The sequence below is a fragment of the Oncorhynchus clarkii genome, chromosome 6, assembly GCF_045791955.1.
Source record: "Oncorhynchus clarkii lewisi isolate Uvic-CL-2024 chromosome 6, UVic_Ocla_1.0, whole genome shotgun sequence".
NCBI lineage: Eukaryota > Metazoa > Chordata > Actinopteri > Salmoniformes > Salmonidae > Oncorhynchus > Oncorhynchus clarkii.
Window position 1 is genome coordinate 19,574,129 of NC_092152.1, and position 20,865 is coordinate 19,594,993.

The following is a 20,865-nucleotide window of genomic DNA, read 5'->3' on the forward strand; positions in this document are numbered from 1 at the left end:
TGTCACCAACCGAGGACTCTGTCCTCCCCCCACACCATGCCTTTATACACATACAGCTTTCTGCACTTTCCTTTCCCAAGAGATCCCTCATATTTCTCCACAAACCCCTGGGACTCCCTGTGAAATATGAGGCAGGAAAATGTACAGTTACCGGTACTGGTACAATTGAAATAACCATCATTATTTTTGCCCCATACACGATGCTCTGGGTTACTATGTGCTTCTCCAACATCCTAAACAAGCTCCCTTTTCCCTTCTTTTTATCATCTTTTTCCCTCTTCCCCTCGCATCCCCATCCTCCTCTCCTACAACCTCCATCTCTTCTTGCGCCAGTTTTCTGGTTCTTTCATTCCTGAAATTCTTTGTATTTTTGGCAACTGTATCTTTCTTTACTTCCTCCTGCCTCTCATCCTCTCCCCTTTCCCTTTCCCCTCCGTATTCCTCTTTTCTTACTCTCCTCTCTTTCTGGTCTGTCCTCCAATTCCTTCCATTTATTATTTTCTTTCTGTCCCTCTCTTTCTTTCTCTCCTCATCTTTTGCCCTCTTCTGCCTCACATCATAGTCAATAACTGTGTCCTCTTCATCAAAGCAGAGATCTGGTAGTCGTCTTTATAATATTATAATCAAACAATATTATTATAATCAAACAATAATATTATATCAAACAATAGAAAACAGGAAACAAATTAATTGGTAGGACACATGATCCTAATGGGACAGTAGGCAAGATAGAGATGCCAGTAGGTGACATATCTACCGCGACTCCTGTCCATGTTGGTCACTGTACTTCATCCCTTCACATACCACCCACCCTAGCTCTCTCCCTCCCTTTCTTCTCTCTCTCTCTCTCTCTGTCTCTCCTCCTCCCTACCTCCGTTCCTCCCTCCCTCTCTCTTTCTCCCTCTCTCTCTGTCTCTCCTCCTCCCTACCTCCGTTCCTCCCTCCCTCCCTCTCTCTTTCTCAGATCCCTGTTAATTCGGTGGTAATTCGGGACACAGGTCGTGAGAGGTGGACCAAGGAGAGCACAGTGTCGTGTGACAAGGGTGTAGGCAATAAGAGTGGACAGCAGAGATGAGAGTGTTTCCTGACTTGGACACAATGCCATATGTCAATACCTCCAGCAGCCATTCTACAAATATTGAGACAACTAAAATATATATAAATATTGATTGATTGTGAAGGCCAGGTCATCTGATGCAGCACTCCATCACTCTCCTTCTTGGTCAAATAGCACTTACACAGCCTGGAGGTGTGTTGGGTCATTGTCGTGTTGAAAAACAAATGACAGTCCCACTAAGCGCAAACCAGATGGGATGGCGTATCACCTGATTCACTCAGACTTCTCTGAACAGTTGATGTTGAGATGTGTCTGTTACTTGAACTCTGTGAAGCATTTATGTGGGCTGCAATTTCTGAGGTTGGTAACTCGAATTTATCCTATGCAGCAGAGGTAACTCAGGGTCTTTCCTGTGGTGGTCCTCATGAGAGCCAGTTTCATCATAGAGCTTGATGGTTTTTGCGACTGCACTTGAAGGAACTTTGAAAGTTCTTGAAAAATTCCAGATTGAATGACCTTCATGTCTTAAAGTAATGATGGACTGTCGTTAGTGTTAACACTTTTTTGGTTACTACATGATTCCATATGTGTTACTTCATAGTTTTGATGTCTTCTCTATTATTCTACAATGTCGAACATAGTAAAAATAAAGAAAAACCCTGGAATGAGTAGGTGTGTCCAAACTTTTGACTGGTACTGTATGTATGAAAATACAACAAAAAAGGTGACAATCTGTATGTCACGAATACCACCGAAGGTGGCTCCCCTTCCTGCTCGGGTGGCGCTCGGCGGTCTTCGTCGCCGCTCTATTAGCTGCCACTGAAGGTGGCTCCCCTTCCTGCTCGGGTGGCGGTCGTCGTCGCCACTCTATTAGCTGCCACTGATGGTGGCTCCCCTTCCTGCCCGGGTGGCGGTCGTCGTCGCCACTCTATTAGCTGCCACTGAAGGTGGCTCCCCTTCCTGCTCGGGTGGCGGTCGTCGTCGCCACTCTATTAGCTGCCACTGAAGGTGGCTCCCCTTCCTGCTCGGGTGGCGGTCGTCGTCGCCACTCTATTAGCTGCCACTGAAGGTGGCTCCCCTTCCTGCTCGGGTGGCGGTCGTCGTCGCCACTCTATTAGCTGCCACTGAAGGTGGCTCCCCTTCCTGCTCGGGTGGCGCTCGGCGGTCGTCGTCGCCGCTCTATTAGCTGCCACTGAAGGTGGCTCCCCTTCCTGCTCGGGTGGCGCTCGGCGGTCGTCGTCGCCGCTCTATTAGCTGCCACTGAAGGTGGCTCCCCTTCCTGCTCGGGTGGCGGTCGTCGTCGCCACTCTATTAGCTGCCACTGAAGGTGGCTCCCCTTCCTGCTCGGGTGGCGCTCGGCGGTCGTCGTCGCCGCTCTATTAGCTGCCACTGAAGGTGGCTCCCCTTCCTGCTCGGGTGGCGGTCGTCGTCGCCACTCTATTAGCTGCCACTGAAGGTGGCTCCCCTTCCTGCTCGGGTGGCGGTCGTCGTCGCCACTCTATTAGCTGCCACTGAAGGTGGCTCCCCTTCCTGCTCGGGTGGCGGTCGTCGTCGCCACTCTATTAGCTGCCACTGAAGGTGGCTCCCCTTCCTGCTCGGGTGGCGCTCGGCGGTCGTCGTCGCCGCTCTATTAGCTGCCACTGAAGGTGGCTCCCCTTCCTGCTCGGGTGGCGGTCGTCGTCGCCACTCTATTAGCTGCCACTGAAGGTGGCTCCCCTTCCTGCTCGGGTGGCGCTCGGCGGTCGTCGTCGCCGCTCTATTAGCTGCCACCGATCCCTTTTTCCTTTTCCTTTGTTTTTGTCTAATTGTTTTCACCTGTTCCTTGTTGGGGTTTTGGGATGGGTGTTATTTAAGTTCGTTTTGCCCGCTGGTGTTTGTGCCGGCTTGTTGGTTGTTACGTTTGGTGATGTATCGTGGTTTGGTTTTGGGTTTTTCGCTGTCCAGTGTGAGTCTAGGTTTTGGGTTGGTTTAGCGCCAGTGTTTTGGGCATTCACCCATGTTTTGGACCTGTTACATGTTGAAGGACATTAAAGCGTTTTCCTGTTCATTTCGCTCTCTGCATCGGACTCCTCACTCATTTCACTCACCCGTCGTTACACTGTACTATCGCCTCATATGAAACATTTGATCTTAAATCCAAAATACTGGAGTATAGAGAGACATTTCATATTTTAGCTTCACTGTACAAATACCTATTGTGTTGAGTGTAGATATGATACAACAAAGAACCTATCCTTGAACTTCGTATGTAACCTACTGTTTTGTGCTTTGTAAAATACACCTCTGGACCGTACTATGATGTTGCATGAGTATCTAGGCTAAAAAGTTTGTCTTATATTACTCTGGTTGGAGAGATTGTGTGCAGGTAAACTTAGCTACAAACAGGGGAGAGGTTGAGCGGGGTTCTCAATGCAACCTGAGCCCTTTAGCCCTTTATCCCACAACAACCCCCATGACCTTAGCCAAATACAAAACACACATACATACAGTACCAGTCAAATATTTGGACACATCTACACATTCAATGGTTTTTCTTTATTTTTACTATACATTGTGTGTGTGTGTGTGTGTGTGTGTGTGTGTGTGTGTGTGTGTGTGTGTGTGTGTGTGTGTGTGTGTGTGTGTGTGTGTGTGTGTGTGTGTGTGTGTGTGTGTGTGTGTGTGTGTGTGTGTAAGCGAGCAAGTGATAAATTGTGAATCATTAGATCATATAAGCGGGTTAAGGGGGTAGTGATCACTGCATAATGAATGTGGTGATTGATTCAAACAACAGATTTCACACAGATTAACTGTCTGTTATCCGCATATATCTCATGACATGGGTCACAGTGGCAATAGAATCCATCACAACGACACAGAGAGTCAATATTGTGAATTTTGAATATTGCATCTTAGTGAGATCAATAGAAAAACAAAATGCAGTCATCAGTGGACTGATTCAAGGAGTTAAAAGTGTCAACAGATCTGTTACAGGGAATAGTTTACCCTTTAGGCATTTTCTCAAACAGACACTTAACTCTAACAGAGTAAACTCTTGGTTGGATTACAACCAGTCTAGTTTTTCTGAAAAGGCCATATCGATTCCTTGGAGGGGGGAAGAACAACTTTGAACTATCTTACTGACTTTCTCTTTCTTGAATAAACTTCAACAGAAAAAGGTGGTGTGTGGTGTACACAGATTAAAAGAAAACAGGTTGGTGTTCATTAGGGCACACAACTGAAAACTTAGGAAACATTTTGCCATGAAAAATAAATGAGCATCTTCTTGTTTATGTTAAGATTGTCCTTCCCTGGTTCAGTCCATTTTCTTCCGTTTTCTGCCTTTAAAGCAGTGTTGGGGCTGATGCGTGAGTCTGTGTGTGCCAGTGTTTCTTTGCATGTTAGGGACCTCATAACCAGTGACCTTTCACTGTGGAATGCTGTGCTAAAGAGTTGTTGACACTAAGCATGAAGAAGCAGGGAGGGTTTCAGCCCAGCGGCAAACAAACTCTGCTGTTTGTTTCTAGATGAGAGAGAGAGAGAGAGAGAGAGAGAGAGAGAGAGATCAAGTGGTGCCGAGTCAGCAATTCACATTCCATTCAGATATAATTGTATCCCCCTCTCCTCTCTTTACTCATCTCTCTTTCACAAGCACATGTACTCACTGGCTATCTCTCTCTCTCTCTCTCTCTCACTCTTACAAGCGCTCTCTTATTTTCTTTTGTCACAACAAGGACTGTCTAACCTTTTTGTTGTGCAAGAATAAAAAGACTTGAATGGAAAATGCACTGGAGAACACCTTAGTTATAAAAACCAAGCTCTCCCTCATAAGGCCAATGATCAAAATGAACAGACCCCCTCTGTAATCTGATTAAACATATTGAAACCTTTCTGCACCTCCTTTAGTGTGTCCCCACCACCTATAACCCCTCTCAGACTGAGGCTGCATAGATAGAGTGGGGTGTGGATGAACTGTTGTGGCAGCGGCATTTGTCCTGTGCAGTAAAGAGCTTATTGTGCACAACACAACATGGTTAAGCTGCCATTTCACCAACCTCTTGATCAACAGTGTTATACACTGACGCTAGACAGGCAAGCTGTGTGTGTGTGTCTACCTCTATGTGTGTATCTCCCTCTGTGTGTGTGTGTCTACCACTATGTGTGTATCTCCCTCTGTGTGTGTGTATCTCCCTCTGTGTGTATCTTCCTCTATGTGTATCTCCCTCTGTGTGTGTGTGTCTACCACTATGTGTATCTCCCCCTGTGTGTGTGTATCTCCCTCTGTGTGTGTGTGTGTATCTCCCTCTGTGTGTATCTTCCTCTATGTGTGTGTGTGTGTGTGTGTGTGTGTGTGTGTGTGTGTGTGTGTGTGTGTGTGTGTGTGTGTGTGTGTGCGTGTGTGTCTACCCCTATGTGTGTATCTCACTCTGTGTGTGTGTGTGTGTGTGTGTGTGTGAATAGAATATAACTTGAATGTGTATTTTGAACATCATGCACATTAAAAACAGTAGGCCTATCACACTGTATACATAAACACATAGAGGACATTGACACAATGTTTCATAAGACCGCTGCCCTGTCTCTTTTCCTTTTTCTCCCTGTGTGTGTGTGTGTGTGTGTGTGTGTGTGTGTGTGTGTGTGTGTGTGTGTGTGTGTGTCTTTCTTTTAATATATCTATGTATGTATACCTATCTTAGCCCATGGGCTGTACAGGCAGGCAGTTCCAGATACTGTACAAGCATACACGCAGACACACCTGTATGTTGTTGTTGTCAATGCTACGTTGTCAACTCACAGATTCTCACATGCCCCTGTCAAAATTGGGGGGTGGGGGTGGGATAGAATATTCTATACCTTACCCTTTAACCTCCACATTCAAAACCCCTCATAAATCACTTTTAAGGCTAAAAATATGTTCCTGCTTTCGCAATCTCAGGAATGAGCAAACGCAGATCTCACACCACAGTGACCCAGTGTTACGTTAATTGGGGAGGACAGGCTCTTAGTAAAGGCTGGAACAGAATTAATGGAATGGTATCGAACACATCGAATAAGTGGTTTCCATGTGTTTGATACCATTCCCTTGACTCCATTCCAGCCAATATTATGAGCCGTCCTCCCCTCAGCAGCCTCCTGTGTCTCACATGTACTGTATGTCCCAGGCACACACATAAACAGGGCATGAGCACAAACAGATTTTGTTTTATTCTCAGGGAATGGGAGACTCAGTGTACGCACACAACACCACAATTGTATGATAAAGGCACATTATCAGTCTCCGTATTGGACCCAGTGGCCCTTGAAAGGCAAACGCTAGACAAATTTCAATCGTTGGTCTTGTTTCACAAGCATTTTTTATTAAACTCTTGTTGTCCCACAATACTGTTCATCTGATGTTCCTCAGCGTCTTCGAATGACATGACGCAAATGATTTGTAAATACACCCAACTATTTACTGTTTTCAGGGAGATTTTCTTTTTTTTTTACTTTACAATATGGCCAGAATGGGGCTTGTGAGGGGTTTGAGTCTGTTCCCCTATTTATGCATTTGGGTGGGAGTCTATTTGTGCTGTTTAATCTATCATTGCTTGTTTGTGTGTTACAGCTTGTGTGATGATAAATCCTGGTTGAACACACTCCCCTCACCACCAATCTAGGGTTCCAGCAAAGAGCACCTAACACAAACACATGATATCCCACCCCAACGTTTTTCTTCAGCCCGGGACGTTCTGTATGCTGGGAGTAGGAGTGATGTTTTGGATGTCGTAAGGTGTGTAGCCACAGGGCAAACACACTGACACACTATGTTCAAATACACATCCACTGAAACCACAAACATGTTTTCACATAGGGAGCAGAGTGGTAGGCCATGTAGTGTGTCAATGTCTGGATAGCCCAGTGTCTAATGCTGGTGGTTTTGGTTTCATTGTGTGCAGACTATAGAATCTCAACCTCCTTGGCAAGATGATCTCACTCCAGAATTACGTTCACTGCACATACCAGACAAGTTTATCATGAAAGAGCATAGGAGTCAGTACCTCCAGACAAACATATAGTGTGTGTCAGTTGGGTATGTCACCCCTAGATTTGTTTTGCTCTTCTTCTTGATTCTTGACTGGGGTGGGGAGAGGAAACGAGCCCATATTGCAACACCCACACACCTAGTGACGTTACGTTTGATACCGGAGCACTGAGTAATGCTTGGAACTGGCTTTACAGTGTATAGACTACTGCGAAGCAGTGTGAGGATGCCTGTGGTATCGCTTTATCAGAAGCACGTGCTCAATGACGTCCGAAGCGTCGTTTTTGTCGAACAAACACCTGAATTGTTTGATATTGGTTTCAGTTGAAGACAAAAAGCGAGCTCCGGTGTGTGGGACGTGATCTATAATAATTTATCTTCTCTAAATTATTTTGACCAGCATGTGCCACTAGCCTACACTATGTTGACCAAAGACTCGAGTAAATAACCTATTTTCGACACAATTGGCTGGATAGCATCAATGCTTCAAGAAGCTGTCTGTAGTGGACAAATAAATATGTGATATTCTCACATAATAAACACGCATATGTTATCACAAGCCTGTCAACATTATTTGAATTACTAATTTAGACACATTCATGAATAAAGTTCATGTTATGGCTCGATACCCACAGACTGTACGTGGGTGGATGACGAATGAATGCCCAACCCCTTGTACCGTACCGTGTGAGACACGCGGGCCAGGGGTTCTCGGGTAGCCAATCACAGTACGTTATTTTCCCTGTGACATCATCTGCCACTCCTCTTACTATAGAATGAAACTACCGAGAAAGCAACTGGAGGGTGCAGAGAAAGCACATCCTCGGTCAGAGAAAAGAACGATAAATACATTTTGAGGACACGATTTGTTTAAAAAACGACTGCTTAACCAGACCATACATATTGTGTGATTCCAATCAAATTGTGCAGGTGATAATCGAGATTTGAAACGGTGGGTTGTCTTGGTTTATGGTTGAAGACAAAAAAGGAGACACCGAGAAATTGGATCAACATCAACGTAACATGGAATTTCGTAAGGATTTTTATTTATATCAATTAACTTTATACATGTGTGTATTGTAGAGGAGATAGCCTAGTTATCCTTTATGCCTGGTAAACAAGGTCTAGCGAGCGAAAGTTCCTCACTGACAATATCACAAGCCTTCGAACGTGTTAGTCTAGCTGTGCCCGGGGAAAAACAAGACCGGGAGGAGGGTCGCCAACGTTACAGCAACGGAACGTTATGCTATCGGTTTTCTATATCTTTTTTTAAATGGTAAACTAGTGACATATATTTTGTGGTTTGTCTAAAAATAATTTGAAAATAATACGTACGTTATCAGCTAGCTACCTAACTAGTTGCTATTACTAACCGAATTGTTCGAGTTTTGATCGAAACTGATTGATTTTGAAAAGAGTAACATGTTAGATTTGAACTACAAAATTAATGTTCCATTAAACACGACATTGAGTAGACAGACATTCTTTGTCTGGTTACCTTGCTAACATTGTATGCAAAGAGTCATTCTAGGTAACTAGTAACGTTATGGGAGCTATCAAACGACGTCCAAACAACAGGAAGAGATTAGTAGCAGACAAAGAAGGCACAAAAGAACAAGGGTCGAAACGTGGCTGATTGATGTCTAGCTAGCTACTTCACTAATCTAGTTACAATACATTGTGTGTGACAAGATGGCTTGCTAGCACTATTATTGCTTTTGGTCTCGGCGATGTTGCTTGTCTAGCTTGGTCTTGTTTGATAGCATTTTTATGGCTGTACTGTAGCGTGACTCGGTTATTTTGGGCCACATCCAATGTATTTCAGTGTTTTCTTTGTTAGCTGTTTGTTTCCTTAAGAGGTTGTTGATTAATGTCACGGACCATGATATGAGTCATTGGATAGCCTAGCCTGATTAAAAATCTAGATACTGCGTTTTGCCAGCTGGTGAACATCATGAGTGTTCCATGACGGTTGACCTAACTAAACAAGGCACTGCTCAGATTCGATTATCTGTAGTAGACCTTACTTGTTAGTTGTATTCGCGACATTTGAGGTAAAGCTAGGCACATCTGTGCAGCCTTGGTTAGGTCTATCCTCGTGAATAAAAAACGCATTGTGTCAAGCCATTTTCCCCAAGTGGTGTGATGAACTGTAGGATAGGCTACAGTCACGAAACAAATTAGCCTAGCTGGTGTTTGATTTAAATTATAAACTGGGTGGTTTGAGCCATGAATTCTGAGGAAACCCTTGTGTGGGGGGTTGGAGACTACAGCATACATGTGTGGTTAAGTGCAAAGGCTGACAGGCAAATTGTTTGTTGATCGCAGGGTCATAATAACACTGACATCTCAGAAGGATCTGAGTAGGTGGCTGTGGCCAGAGCATTTTTACATGTTTTGGTCATGACTACAGGGGATAAGCTCCCCTATGGACTGGAGGTGTCAAGTGCTACCTGTTTCATTTTAGCTTTATTTTTGTGAGCGCTATCATATATCTTTATTGTAAATTTCCCTGCAAAGCGTTGAAGCCTATTTCGTCTTGGGGAAGTTACCGGTTGTTCGTTACCTTGAGTGTCTTGCTGACATGCTCAGCTCCTGCCAAGGAGAACACGTCTCAATTTGTTCTTGTCACTGTTTGTTCTCCTGTTTTCTTGTGCACAATGAGGAATTTCATCAATTTGACATATAAAGAGAGAATACTATAGACCACAAGAAAGCCAGTCAGTTGATTTATTGGCAATTTTTTCCCAGCACTTTTGATAAACAGGGCAAAAATAGAAATGGTCCTATAACAGTTAGGATCAGCTTGATCTCCCCTTTAAATAAAGGACACACCATGGCTGCCTTCCAAGCAATGGGAACCTCCCCAGAGAGGACACAGGCTTGGCGATGAAAGGGGCAGCAACCTTAAAGAAGGGTCTAAACCATCTGACCCAGATGCTTTTTTGGGATCAAGTTTAAGGCACTCCTTTAGCACCTCGGACTCTGTGACCGCCTTCAGGGAGAAAGTTTGTAGCGTGGCAGGGGGAAAAGAGGGAGGAGCATCGGGGCTAGTCACATTAGAAGGGTGGGAGATGAGGAAATGTTGAATGGGCAATGAGGCATGGCTGAGTCAAATAGGAATCCTGATTATTGAAGTGATGATTTAAAGAGCTCAGGCATGTGCTCATCGTCAGTAACAACCATATCATCAACATTAAGAGACATGGGCAGCGGTGAGGAGGGTTTATTCTCCAGGTCTTTAACTGTTTTCCAGAACTTATTGGGGTTAGACCCACATGGATAACTGCTCCTTAAAGTAACTGACTTTGACCTTCCGAATAGCCTGATTGCACTTATTTCTCATTGGCCCTAACGATAGCACGTCAGCCAGAGTATGTGTGTGCTGAGCCTTTTATCCAAATGGAATTCTTGAAATGGAGTAGCTCTGACAGATCACGGTCGAACCAGGGGCCTGACCCAGTTTTTAACTCTCATTTTCTAAATGGGGGCGTGTTTACAAAACCACTGAAAATATTAAAAAAGGTCCAGGGGTCAAGCTGATTCGATACCAATTTACAGAGGCCAAGTCATGAAGGCTTGCTCATTAAAGATTTTTAGCGAACGTCTATGACAAATCGGAACAGGTTGTTTCATTGAGCAGCCATTACGAACACAAACTGTAAAACAATGATCAGTACAGAAAACACCAGCCGGATACCTATCAGGATTGATTGTGAGGATAACATCAAGGAGAGTAGCCTTGTCTGGGTGTTTGGAGTCATACCTTGTGCGATTGGTAATAATCTGAAAAAGATTTAGGGAGTCTCATTGCTTTAGGACGGACGGTGGTTTAAGCATGTCCCAGTTTAGGTCACTTAGCAAGACAAATTCAGACTTAGTGTAAGAGGCCAGGAGAGCGCTTAGGGCAGGTACAGTACAGGCCTGTGCTGATGGAGGACAATCAGTCAGCAAAGAGCTATTTGAAAGTTTAATGCTTAAAACCAGCTAATCAAATTGTAACAGACTTGGTGGAGACAACCTAGCACTGAAGGTGATCCTTGGCAAATATTGCCACTACCGCCTTTGGAAGATCTGTCATGCCGAAAAAGGTTATAACCAGAAAGCTTAACATCAGTGTTCAAAACACATTTTCTTAACCTCGTCTCAGTAATGACCAACCCATCTGGATTAGAGCTCTAAACCCACATTTTTTAAGAAATGTGATAAATTGTAGGTAATAAGCTTCTAGTGTTAACATGCAGAAAACCCAGTCTTTTACGAGAGCAGAAATTGGTGAAGCAGATATCTAAGGCAGAATTGGGGCTAGCAACAGTAGATGGGCCAGGGTGTACATGTACATTTCCATATATCATCAGAAGTAATACAATCAGGGCACGACAGGGAGTGCAGTGCTCTGCAGTGTTGACATTTGAATGTGCATTAGATGGCAACAAGATCATATTGTACAGCAATTTCGTCAGGTAACATGAATACAAAGCTGGTGAGAGGTGGTTAGAATAGGATGGGAGGCCAAGAGTCTGTGTAACCAATAGAGAGTCAGAGTACCCAACTGTGGGACAGACTGTTTGTTCCCACACTCGGGGAAACAAGCAAGTTCTTGGTCAACAAAGCACGCAGGAGTCATGAGGCAAATCGCATAAAGTGCAAGAAAAAAACATAACGACTTGGGGCCATTGTAAGCTCGGGAGTGTGCCGGGGATACCTGTAGCAGATGGGGAGGTGGGCCAGGGCAGATGGTGAACAGGTTGCCAGGTGGAATCCAAGCAGCAGACAACGGGAGTAGGTGTCACACTCACTTGGGAGAAGTTTTTTGGGGGAAGAAGATTCCTTGTAGAAAATCCCAGCTAGCTAACGTAGCTAGCAAGTCTCTGTCCATTTTTAGATCGTTAGCTAGCTATATTTCTTCAGTTTTGACAAATGGTCCTTTACTTGTCCTGTGGCTGTTGTATTTTGGAGATTGCGAGGAGGATATCTTCTGATGTGATCGTAGCAACAATATTGTTTCTTATTGAGATCATTTCCAGTTGAAGTGTCCTGACTGCATATCAGTTCAAAATAGAGATGAATCCAGGGGTTACTGTATTGTAATAACCTCTGCACAGATGGAGGGGGCTTCAAAGGCCCCCGAAATTGATATGTACCTTGAAGATAATAAAACTTATGCCTCATGAGCTGAGTTCAACTGTTTTATTCCTATGTTTGTAAACAAGCACTGCATAGCCGCAACATGATTAAAGCTAATTTTGATATCATTGGATGGTCAGACCTAGCATCCATAGCTTTGGATTTGAGTGATTACATTTCTCCAGCCCCACCCCTCCCCGCTTTTTACTGAAACGGTGGTGGGAACCTTTTGTTTTAACTGCTTATCGCCCCTTTGGTAGTAGAATCCTTGCTTCAGGTGATGTCTTTTTGACCCCCCCCCCGGTTTCTTTATTAGTCTTAATGTTCCTTTCTGGTATGTTATTTCCAAATATATGTGCCCAACCACCACACTTACATTTAGTCGCCTACAGTACCAGTCAAAAGTTGGACACGCGCTGTCACGCATGCACACATAGACACACTAACAAGATACCTTGCTCCCATTTGTCAACAGCGATGGCCCAAGAGACTAAGCCAAGCCTGACGCCTGTGCTTTGTACCACTGGCTGTGGTTTCTATGGCAACCCCAGGAACAACGGCATGTGCTCGGTCTGCTACAAGGAGCACCTGAACCGTCAGCAGAGTAGTACCCACAGCTTGAGCCAACTTAGTCCAATGGGTAAGTTCCCCATCCACCCTGTTTCTTACTGACCACACACACAAATCTACTCCAAACAGTTTGTTGTCGTCCCCAAAACCAGACTCTCACCAAAGCTGCATTACATCGCATAGGGAAGTTATTGCTGTCTGCTAAAATTAGCATACACATTATGGGCCAGCTGCACTGTTGAAAGAACTGTTGAACCTAAAAGTATCTTCTCCTGAGGTTGATGTTTTACTTTTGATTTCTCTCAGGAACAGTTGGTAGTCCTACTCCTGATGCCTCAGCCATCCAGCGACTAGAGGCCAGTCTAGCCAAAGTAGACCCTTCATCTGGCTCTGCTGCAGACATGGCTAGGTAAGGTGTGAATGTCTGCATGTGATACAATGGATGTCTCATTACTTTTTGCTCATGTCTTTAACTTATTATTTTCTATCAATTGCCCCCTCTGCAGAACTATTCAAGGCTCTCTTCCAGTGACTCAACAAATGACAGAGATGAGCATCTCAAGAGAGGATAAAGCAGAGCCTGGTAAAACACTTCTAGAGCCTGATATAAAACACACTTCTAGAGCCTGATATAAAACGCACTTCTAGAGCCTGATATAAAACGCACTTCTAGAGCCTGATATAAAACGCACTTCTAGAGCCTGATATAAAACGCACTTCTAGAGGGAAACATTGCTCTGTTTGACCAACTTTAGCATTAGCGTATACACTGAGTGTACAAACACCTTCCTAATATAAAGTACCCACCCCTTTGCCCTCAGAACAGCCTCAATTCGTCGGGGCATGGGCAATACAAAGTGTCGAAAGCAAGCCATTTTCACTCTAACGCTTCCCACAGTTGTCAAGTTGGCAACCACCTTTGGGTGGTGGATCATTCTTGACATACACTACCGTTAGAAATGTTCTTGTTTTTGTCCATTTAAAATAACATCAAATTGATCAGAAATACAGTGTAGACATTTGTTAATGTTGTAAATGACTATTGTAGCTGGAAATGGCAGATTTAAAAAAAAAAATGGAATATCTACATAGGCGTACGTATTATCAGCAACCATCACTCCTGTGTTCCAATAGAATGTTGTGTTAGCTAATCCAAGTTTATTATTTTAAAAGGCTAATTGATCATTAGAAAACCCTTTTGCAATTATGTTAGCACAGCTGAAAACTGCTGTCCTGATTTTAAAGAAGCAATAAAACTGTCCTTTAGACTAGTTGAGTATCTGGAGCATCAGCATTTGTGGGTTCGATTACAGGCTCAAAATGGCTAGAAACAAAAGCCTTTCTTCTGAAACTCGTCAGTTTCTTGTTCTGTGAAATTAAGGCTATTCCAAATTTCCAAGAAACCGAAGATCTCGTACAACGCTGTGTACTACTCCCTTCACAGAACAGTGCAAACTGAATAGAAAGGGTGGGAGGCCCCGGTGCACAATTGAACAAGAGGACAGAAATATATATATTTTTTTAACAAGAGGACAAGTACATTAGTGTCTAGTTTGAGAAACAGACACCACAAGTCCTCAACTGTTAGCTTCATTAAATAGTACCCGTAAAACACCAGTCTCAACATCAACAATGAAGAGGTGACTCTACCGTTTCCAGCTACAATAGTTATTTACAACATTAGCAATGTCTACACTGTATTTCTGATCAATTTGATGTTATTTTAATGGACAAAGAATGTGCTTTTCTTTCAAAAACAAGGACATTTATAACTGACCCCAAACTGTTGACCGGTAGTGTCCATGGGGAACTGTTTAGAGTTAAACCTAGCAGCGTTGCAGTTCTTGACACAAACCGGGTGCCTGGCACCTACTACCATACCCTGTTCAAAGGCACTTAAATAGTTTGTCTTGTCCATTCACCCTCTGAATGGCACACATGCACATTCTGTCTCGAGCCTTAAACATATATATTTTTTAACCTGTTTCCCGTTCATCTACGAAGATTTAACAAGTGACATCAATAGCTCATAGCTTTCACCCGGTCAGTCTTTCATGGGCAGAGCAGGTGTTCTGAATGTTTTGTACACTCAGTGTATTTAGACCCTGACTTAGTCCTTGCACTAGAGTGCTAACACACAGGAACTCTTCATTTGAATCTCCAGACTGAAGTGTATATTTAAGTGCTTTTCTGTTTTCTCCTTCAGTTGTGACTGAGCCTACTGCTTCTAGCCCTGCCACTGGTGACGAGGCTAAGGGAGACACCCCCAATCCCAAGAAGAATAGGTGCTTCATGTGCCGCAAGAGGTTGGGCCTAACAGGTGAGCGTGCCATAGCAGGACGTGGTGCTTTTTCAAAGAAATGGGATGGCAGGATTGAGCAATGTGTACGACGTAATGCCGTTTTTGCTGAAAAGATTGGCCATGTTCCAGGCCGCATACACCGCGGTCGCACAAATGGACTATTGATGGAGTTCATGCAATGTAAAACACTACTTCTACATTTGTGATGGTCTCAGATCTTTGACTGTATAAGTTGTGTCTAATGTGGCTGGAACCCCATCAATGTCACATTGATCTAATAATCTGCACAAGGAAACTGCAATGTAGGCAGTTTAGAATAACTCTTATTCCTGTGTCTGGTCTTATTAAGAGGTGATTTTTTGTATTGGGTTGGTGTTTGGTTCCTACAGTGGTTTCCCTCTAATCTCTGACCTTTTAACTCTACCCCAGGGTTCGATTGTCGCTGTGGGAACCTGTTCTGTGGGGTCCATCGGTACTCCGACAAACACAACTGCCCTTACGACTACAAGGCGGAGGCAGCTGCCAAGATCCGCAAGGAGAACCCTGTAGTGGTCGCCGACAAGATTCAGAGAATATAGGGTTAAGGACCATCCACACAAAGACTGAAGTATGATTGGACCCTCGACATGAACATTGGCATGAGTGGCAAAAGGATATCGGACTCGTTTTTAAAATCACAATCTTGAGAAAAGTGGAAGAGACCTTGCCTGAGGGGGAGATGCATGAACGATCACTATTTGTCTTGTTTTTATTTTTATAATATATTGTTTGTTTTTCCTGTATCTTTGCCGATATTCAGTTTGTCTTTTAAAAAGAAGCCCAGGGTACCTGTTGATGAAACTTAGTGAATGTTGGCGATGGATAGAAATGCCATAAATCGAGCCAACATGATCCACCCCCCCCTCAACATGTCAGGCATGTCTGTTCTGCAGAACCTATTTCTATCTGGATGTTCCATCACAACGTTGTGCCCCACTGAATACAGCCCCTGAGCTGTTTGGCCACTTTGTTGCCAAATGGACATTTTGTCAAAAGTTGTATTCACGTGCAGTATCCCCACACGTTCAGTTGTTGCCATTTCTCCTCTCTGTTCATATCAGTTGGTTGGGTCAGTTGTCTGAAAGGTATGACCTCTCGAACTGCAAAGCTGTTCCAAAATGCATGTGGTTATTGTTTCAGAAACTTCTGTGACTGCTTCCTTGCCACAGTGCTCTCTCACAGCTGCTACCCTAGCGTGCATGCAATTGCAAACATATTCATGGGAAAACAGCTGTTCACTAATGTGTTGAACACAAAAGGCTACATGGAGGGCTCTGTCTGTACACAGTGTTGTACCCTTGCATGACAAAGACACCTAAGCTTCTCAAACCTGCCTACCTCGCAGCAGGACATGTCTCCTTATCGCATTGTGTGTGTGAAGCCTTCTCTTATCACTCTGTTATTGCCAGGTGAGGGGGTTACCTTGATAGGCCATTTTTAGGTAACCTGGTCATCGGGCACCGTTTCCTTTTGATCAAGTCATTATTTTGACTTTCATTGTAAGAGGTGTGAGAACGGGGACTAAAACGCTTAATTAACCAGCTGTCATGTGGAACTGAACTTTATCAGAATCTCCCAACTGGCTCTCATGCAGACGGTTGCGTACACTGACCCTGGTGCACTACCCGTCTATTTTATCTGATATATGGGGGTATGAATGGGATAGCGCAACCCATGCAATTATGTAAAATATCTGAATGAATTGCCATCACTCGACTAGTGCTAGGTCTTTATTTTTTATCCTCAGACATTTATATTTACTGACATTAGCACATGTATTCAGTGTAGTTGTGGAGTTAGGCTATGTGAGCCAGCCATGCTTGTGTGTGTTAAGAGCGAGTGAGCACATGGTTGTCAGTGTGTGCCCCACCTTAGTCTGAAGCAATATGGGTTAAACAGCACAAGCTACAGGAGCATGCTAGAGGTACGGTTTGAAAAACAGATTCCAGAGTTAGACAACTTCCTTTCAGCTTTCTATCCACTATGGGTCTGTGTCGATCTTATTTTTGTTCTCCTGTAGGGATGTGAGGTCTACTTTGTTCTCCCCCCTTTTGATTGTTCGTTTTATATGCAAATTTGTACAAAACGTATTACATATCTTGCTACCCAGCATTACAGCAGCATTGTATCATGTAAATAAAGACTGTACAGAGACAATACAAGGCCTGGTATTGGTGGTTTGGATTATAGCTTCACTTGTTCAACGATGCCATTTGGATCAGGATCCCACATCAGTGTATCTGTTTCCTATTGCTCCCGTGAGCTCAACTTTGCTATAGCATTACAAGTAGAGGTTGGTTAAAGAAAAATGATTGCCTGGGTAGAGGTGAATGTGTGCCAGTCAGACTGTTTGGAGGCACACCTGTCACATGCTTGGGGCAGTGTGTTGGCAGATGGTGTCACGCTGGCAGCTGAGGCCGGGAGAGGGTGAGTAAGCCCCCCCAGTACCTCACCGTCACCCCTCTGTCTGAGCAGGGAGGAGGACAGCTGATATGGGACATGAGCAGGAGGATCAGAGAACCAACGTTCTGTTCAACCTCACTCAGGAACAGCTGGGAAGGTCCCGTAGCCTCCCTCTGAGGGTTGGGACAGCGACCCATCTATCCCCTGGGGAACCCCTAATGTCTTATCTGTCACATGTCTGGAAAGCTAGCTCAGTGTGACAGATGTGGATTTAACATGAATGCACCTTAGTGTTCTTAACTCCCCACAGTAGACTGAGGGGACAAGGGGAGAGCTAGGGGAACTACGGTAGGAAGGAGATTGTTCCAAATCAACCACTAGCCTCTACACCCAAGGCACTCCTGTAGATCTGAAGGGATTGGATAAGCAGTATGGTAATAGCTTCATCTTGCATTTTAGATTTAGAAGCAATATGACATTTCCACACGGCTATCTATACAATCCTCAATTCTACAGGAGGGTTTAGGGATTGGATTTTAATCCAGGGTGAGAGAGCAAGCTCACAAGGAGGGCAATAGGGGGAAGTGGGAGGCCTTTGAGAGTTCACCGTGAACGTAGGGATGGGCATGTTTGAGATTGGTTGACCCGAGGTACCATCACTGAACTCTAAGCCTGGTCCTAACTATGACACTCCCTTACCATACAGAACACTAAACTATACAGAACTAAACAAACAGTAATACTTGCTCACTACCCTGTTCTACTTCATCTCCCTTAACAGGCATCCCTCACTTTTGCCCAGGATGGATAAAGAGAAAAGGATAGGGAGTCATGAGTTTTTAGGCATGCTATTGACCTAGGTGTGTCAGTAGCCATCTAGGAAGCTTCCTTTCAGTCACTGGGAGAATCTGTTGCATTCTCGCCTCCTAAAAACCCATTGGGTGAGAGCCAGATGTCCTTCCTCTGACCTCCAATGGGTTTTGAGAATGAGGTGAAGAGAAGACTATGCAATTAAGATTCTCCAACTGAAATTATAGGAGTGGTCACAGGATTTGTGTCATTGAGAGAGGGGAAGATTGACAAAAGGAGAGCATGTAGACAAATCAGTGGATGAATGATTGAAGAGCTGGTATACAGGGATGGGGAAAAAATAACCAATTCTGAAAATCAAGTGTTGCATTAACATGATTAAAAGGTCAATTGTAGGTCCAAAGGTCACAGCTTTTCACTGACTGAGAAATAAAGGAACGTGCTATTCGTCTTGACATAGGGAAGATCTCAATTGCATACTCCTCGTCTCCTTCTCAAAACCCATTGAATGAGGTCCCACCCCTCTGACCTTATCCTCCAATAGGTTTTGAGAAGGAGATGACGCAAGAATATTGCATTTGAGATCTTCCCTAGTTTTACATTACTACCTTTGAAACTGGTAACCAGGGTTGGGGTGAATTCCCATTTTAATTCAGGAAGTACACTGAAATTCCAATTCTCTTCAATGTGGAAAAATTGGAATTCAGTTTACTTTTGAATTGACTTGGAATCATGGCAGCAGCGAAAGTCAAGTAATAAACCACCAAGTCACCAACTTTAAAGGTGAAAATATATTTGAATGTATTGTAGACTCAGTGCAGTATTGTCATTTTAGAATTTAATTTCATGCAATATAAATGAGTCATTAAAAAGCTACGACAAAGAATCTTGTTTAAAACATGTATTTTTATAACGAACTATAGTGTTCAGTGGATATCTACAGTATTCTACAACAGTGGTTCCCAAGCTTTTTTGGTTATCGTTAACTGAATTTTGCTCTGCCCTGAAATATGGTCTCATGAGTCTTCTCAAATAACCCCTGTGGATAGGCCAAGTACCCCAGGTTGGGAACCACTGTTCTACAATATAACATAGTATGTGTGAATGAGGGTGCCTGTTCGATGTATCATCACTTGGACATGTGTTTACGTCGCCTCCTGGTGTCCATCCTCTGTAACTGTCTCATCTTGTCCGGGCTCCCTGCCCAGCAGCCGCTCAGAAGCCCGACGCCGTCTCCATAGAGACCACTACGGGACCAGGTTGAGGTGGCAAACTGGTCAAATTGTGTGCACATTTAGAAATTAACAGATTTGGCAGCATACACAATCGCTTCCAGTTCCCGTGATACTCACGAAGCAAGTTAAAAGGGGCCCATGATGCATCTGAAGGAGTACTGATCCATGTAGTTGTCGGCATTGTATTTGACCCATACTTCCTTCATGTTCTCCGCCAGGTCATACCTATGATAATCTAGACACAGCTGGGCCATTGGGGGAGGGTGATCATCATCCTCAAATCTTCCTCACTCCCCGTTTCTCAGCCCTGAGCTCGATCATGGCACGGAAGAGACATCTAACTCAGCTGGTGTTTCGCTGATTCGAGAGATGTCATCAAGAACACAAGTGCCATTATTCTAGCAGGTATTGAAAATATATTACACTCTCCAACAGCATAACTTTCCAATAAATCTACAGTTTACACAAACACCTTTCAATAGCCTTACACATTACTTCATACAGACAAGTCCATAATATAACACGTATCAACTGTAGGCTACATTGAATAAACTTTTGACTTTAGGGCTACCGTTGCCAACAAACAGCACATTCATAGACCAAACCTACAATTAAGTGATAATGCCCAAGAAGCCAGTGTTTGGAGGAGCTAGACAATAACACAGCTAACACACTTCAAACTGGGCCCAGAAAGACTACAAACTAACTACACTTAGTTTCGTTTGACTTTTATTTTTTTTCTTCAATCTACATGTCTTTGTACTGTACATATCCATTAAAAGTGCCAGCTGATTCATGATTTCAACTCTGAGAAACGCTGTCTGTCTCATCCTGACTCCGTTCATTACTATGGGACAGCTGGAGCTCGAATTTGAATATTGAAACAATGTTGCACATGTCAGAGACAGACTGCAAAGTTTATACACTATATCTGCTGTTGAAAACGAAATGTTAGTCTAAAGGAAATGTGGATAATGTGGAGATTAGTAGATTGCGCAGTCGGATAGAACAGAGTAAATAGGCATTTTAACGTCAGATTTAGCTGGTGGTAACTGGTGGAATAGACACCAGCTGGAATGCGGTTTTAACCAATCAGGATTAGACCCGTTGTAGGCAATAAACTGCTTATTTGTGGGTGCGAAATTCAAACCCACTATCCTTGCGTTGCAAGTGCCATGCTCTACCAACTGAGTTACAACTGAGCTACAGGGGACCAGCCTCTCTGCAGGTGGGTCTGGGGGCATTGTATATTTTAATAGAATCGGTTGTTTTATTGTGGGGATTTATCAATAATGTGTTAAATGTAAAGAAACGAGACAAA

General features: G+C 43.8%; 1 protein-coding gene across 1 annotated transcript; it reads left to right on the forward strand.

Annotated features, from left to right (window-relative positions):
• Window positions 1-7,814: 7,814 nt before the first annotated feature.
• LOC139410723 (AN1-type zinc finger protein 5-like) lies at window positions 7,815-17,253 on the forward strand. The gene is made up of 6 exons (XM_071156159.1): window positions 7,815-8,091; window positions 12,661-12,825; window positions 13,062-13,164; window positions 13,262-13,338; window positions 14,962-15,075; window positions 15,487-17,253. The coding sequence occupies exons 1-6, from the start codon at window positions 8,028-8,030 to the stop codon at window positions 15,633-15,635; spliced, it is 672 nt and encodes a 223-aa protein (XP_071012260.1). The 5' UTR covers window positions 7,815-8,027; the 3' UTR covers window positions 15,636-17,253.
• The last annotated feature ends 3,612 nt before the right edge of the window (window positions 17,254-20,865 follow it).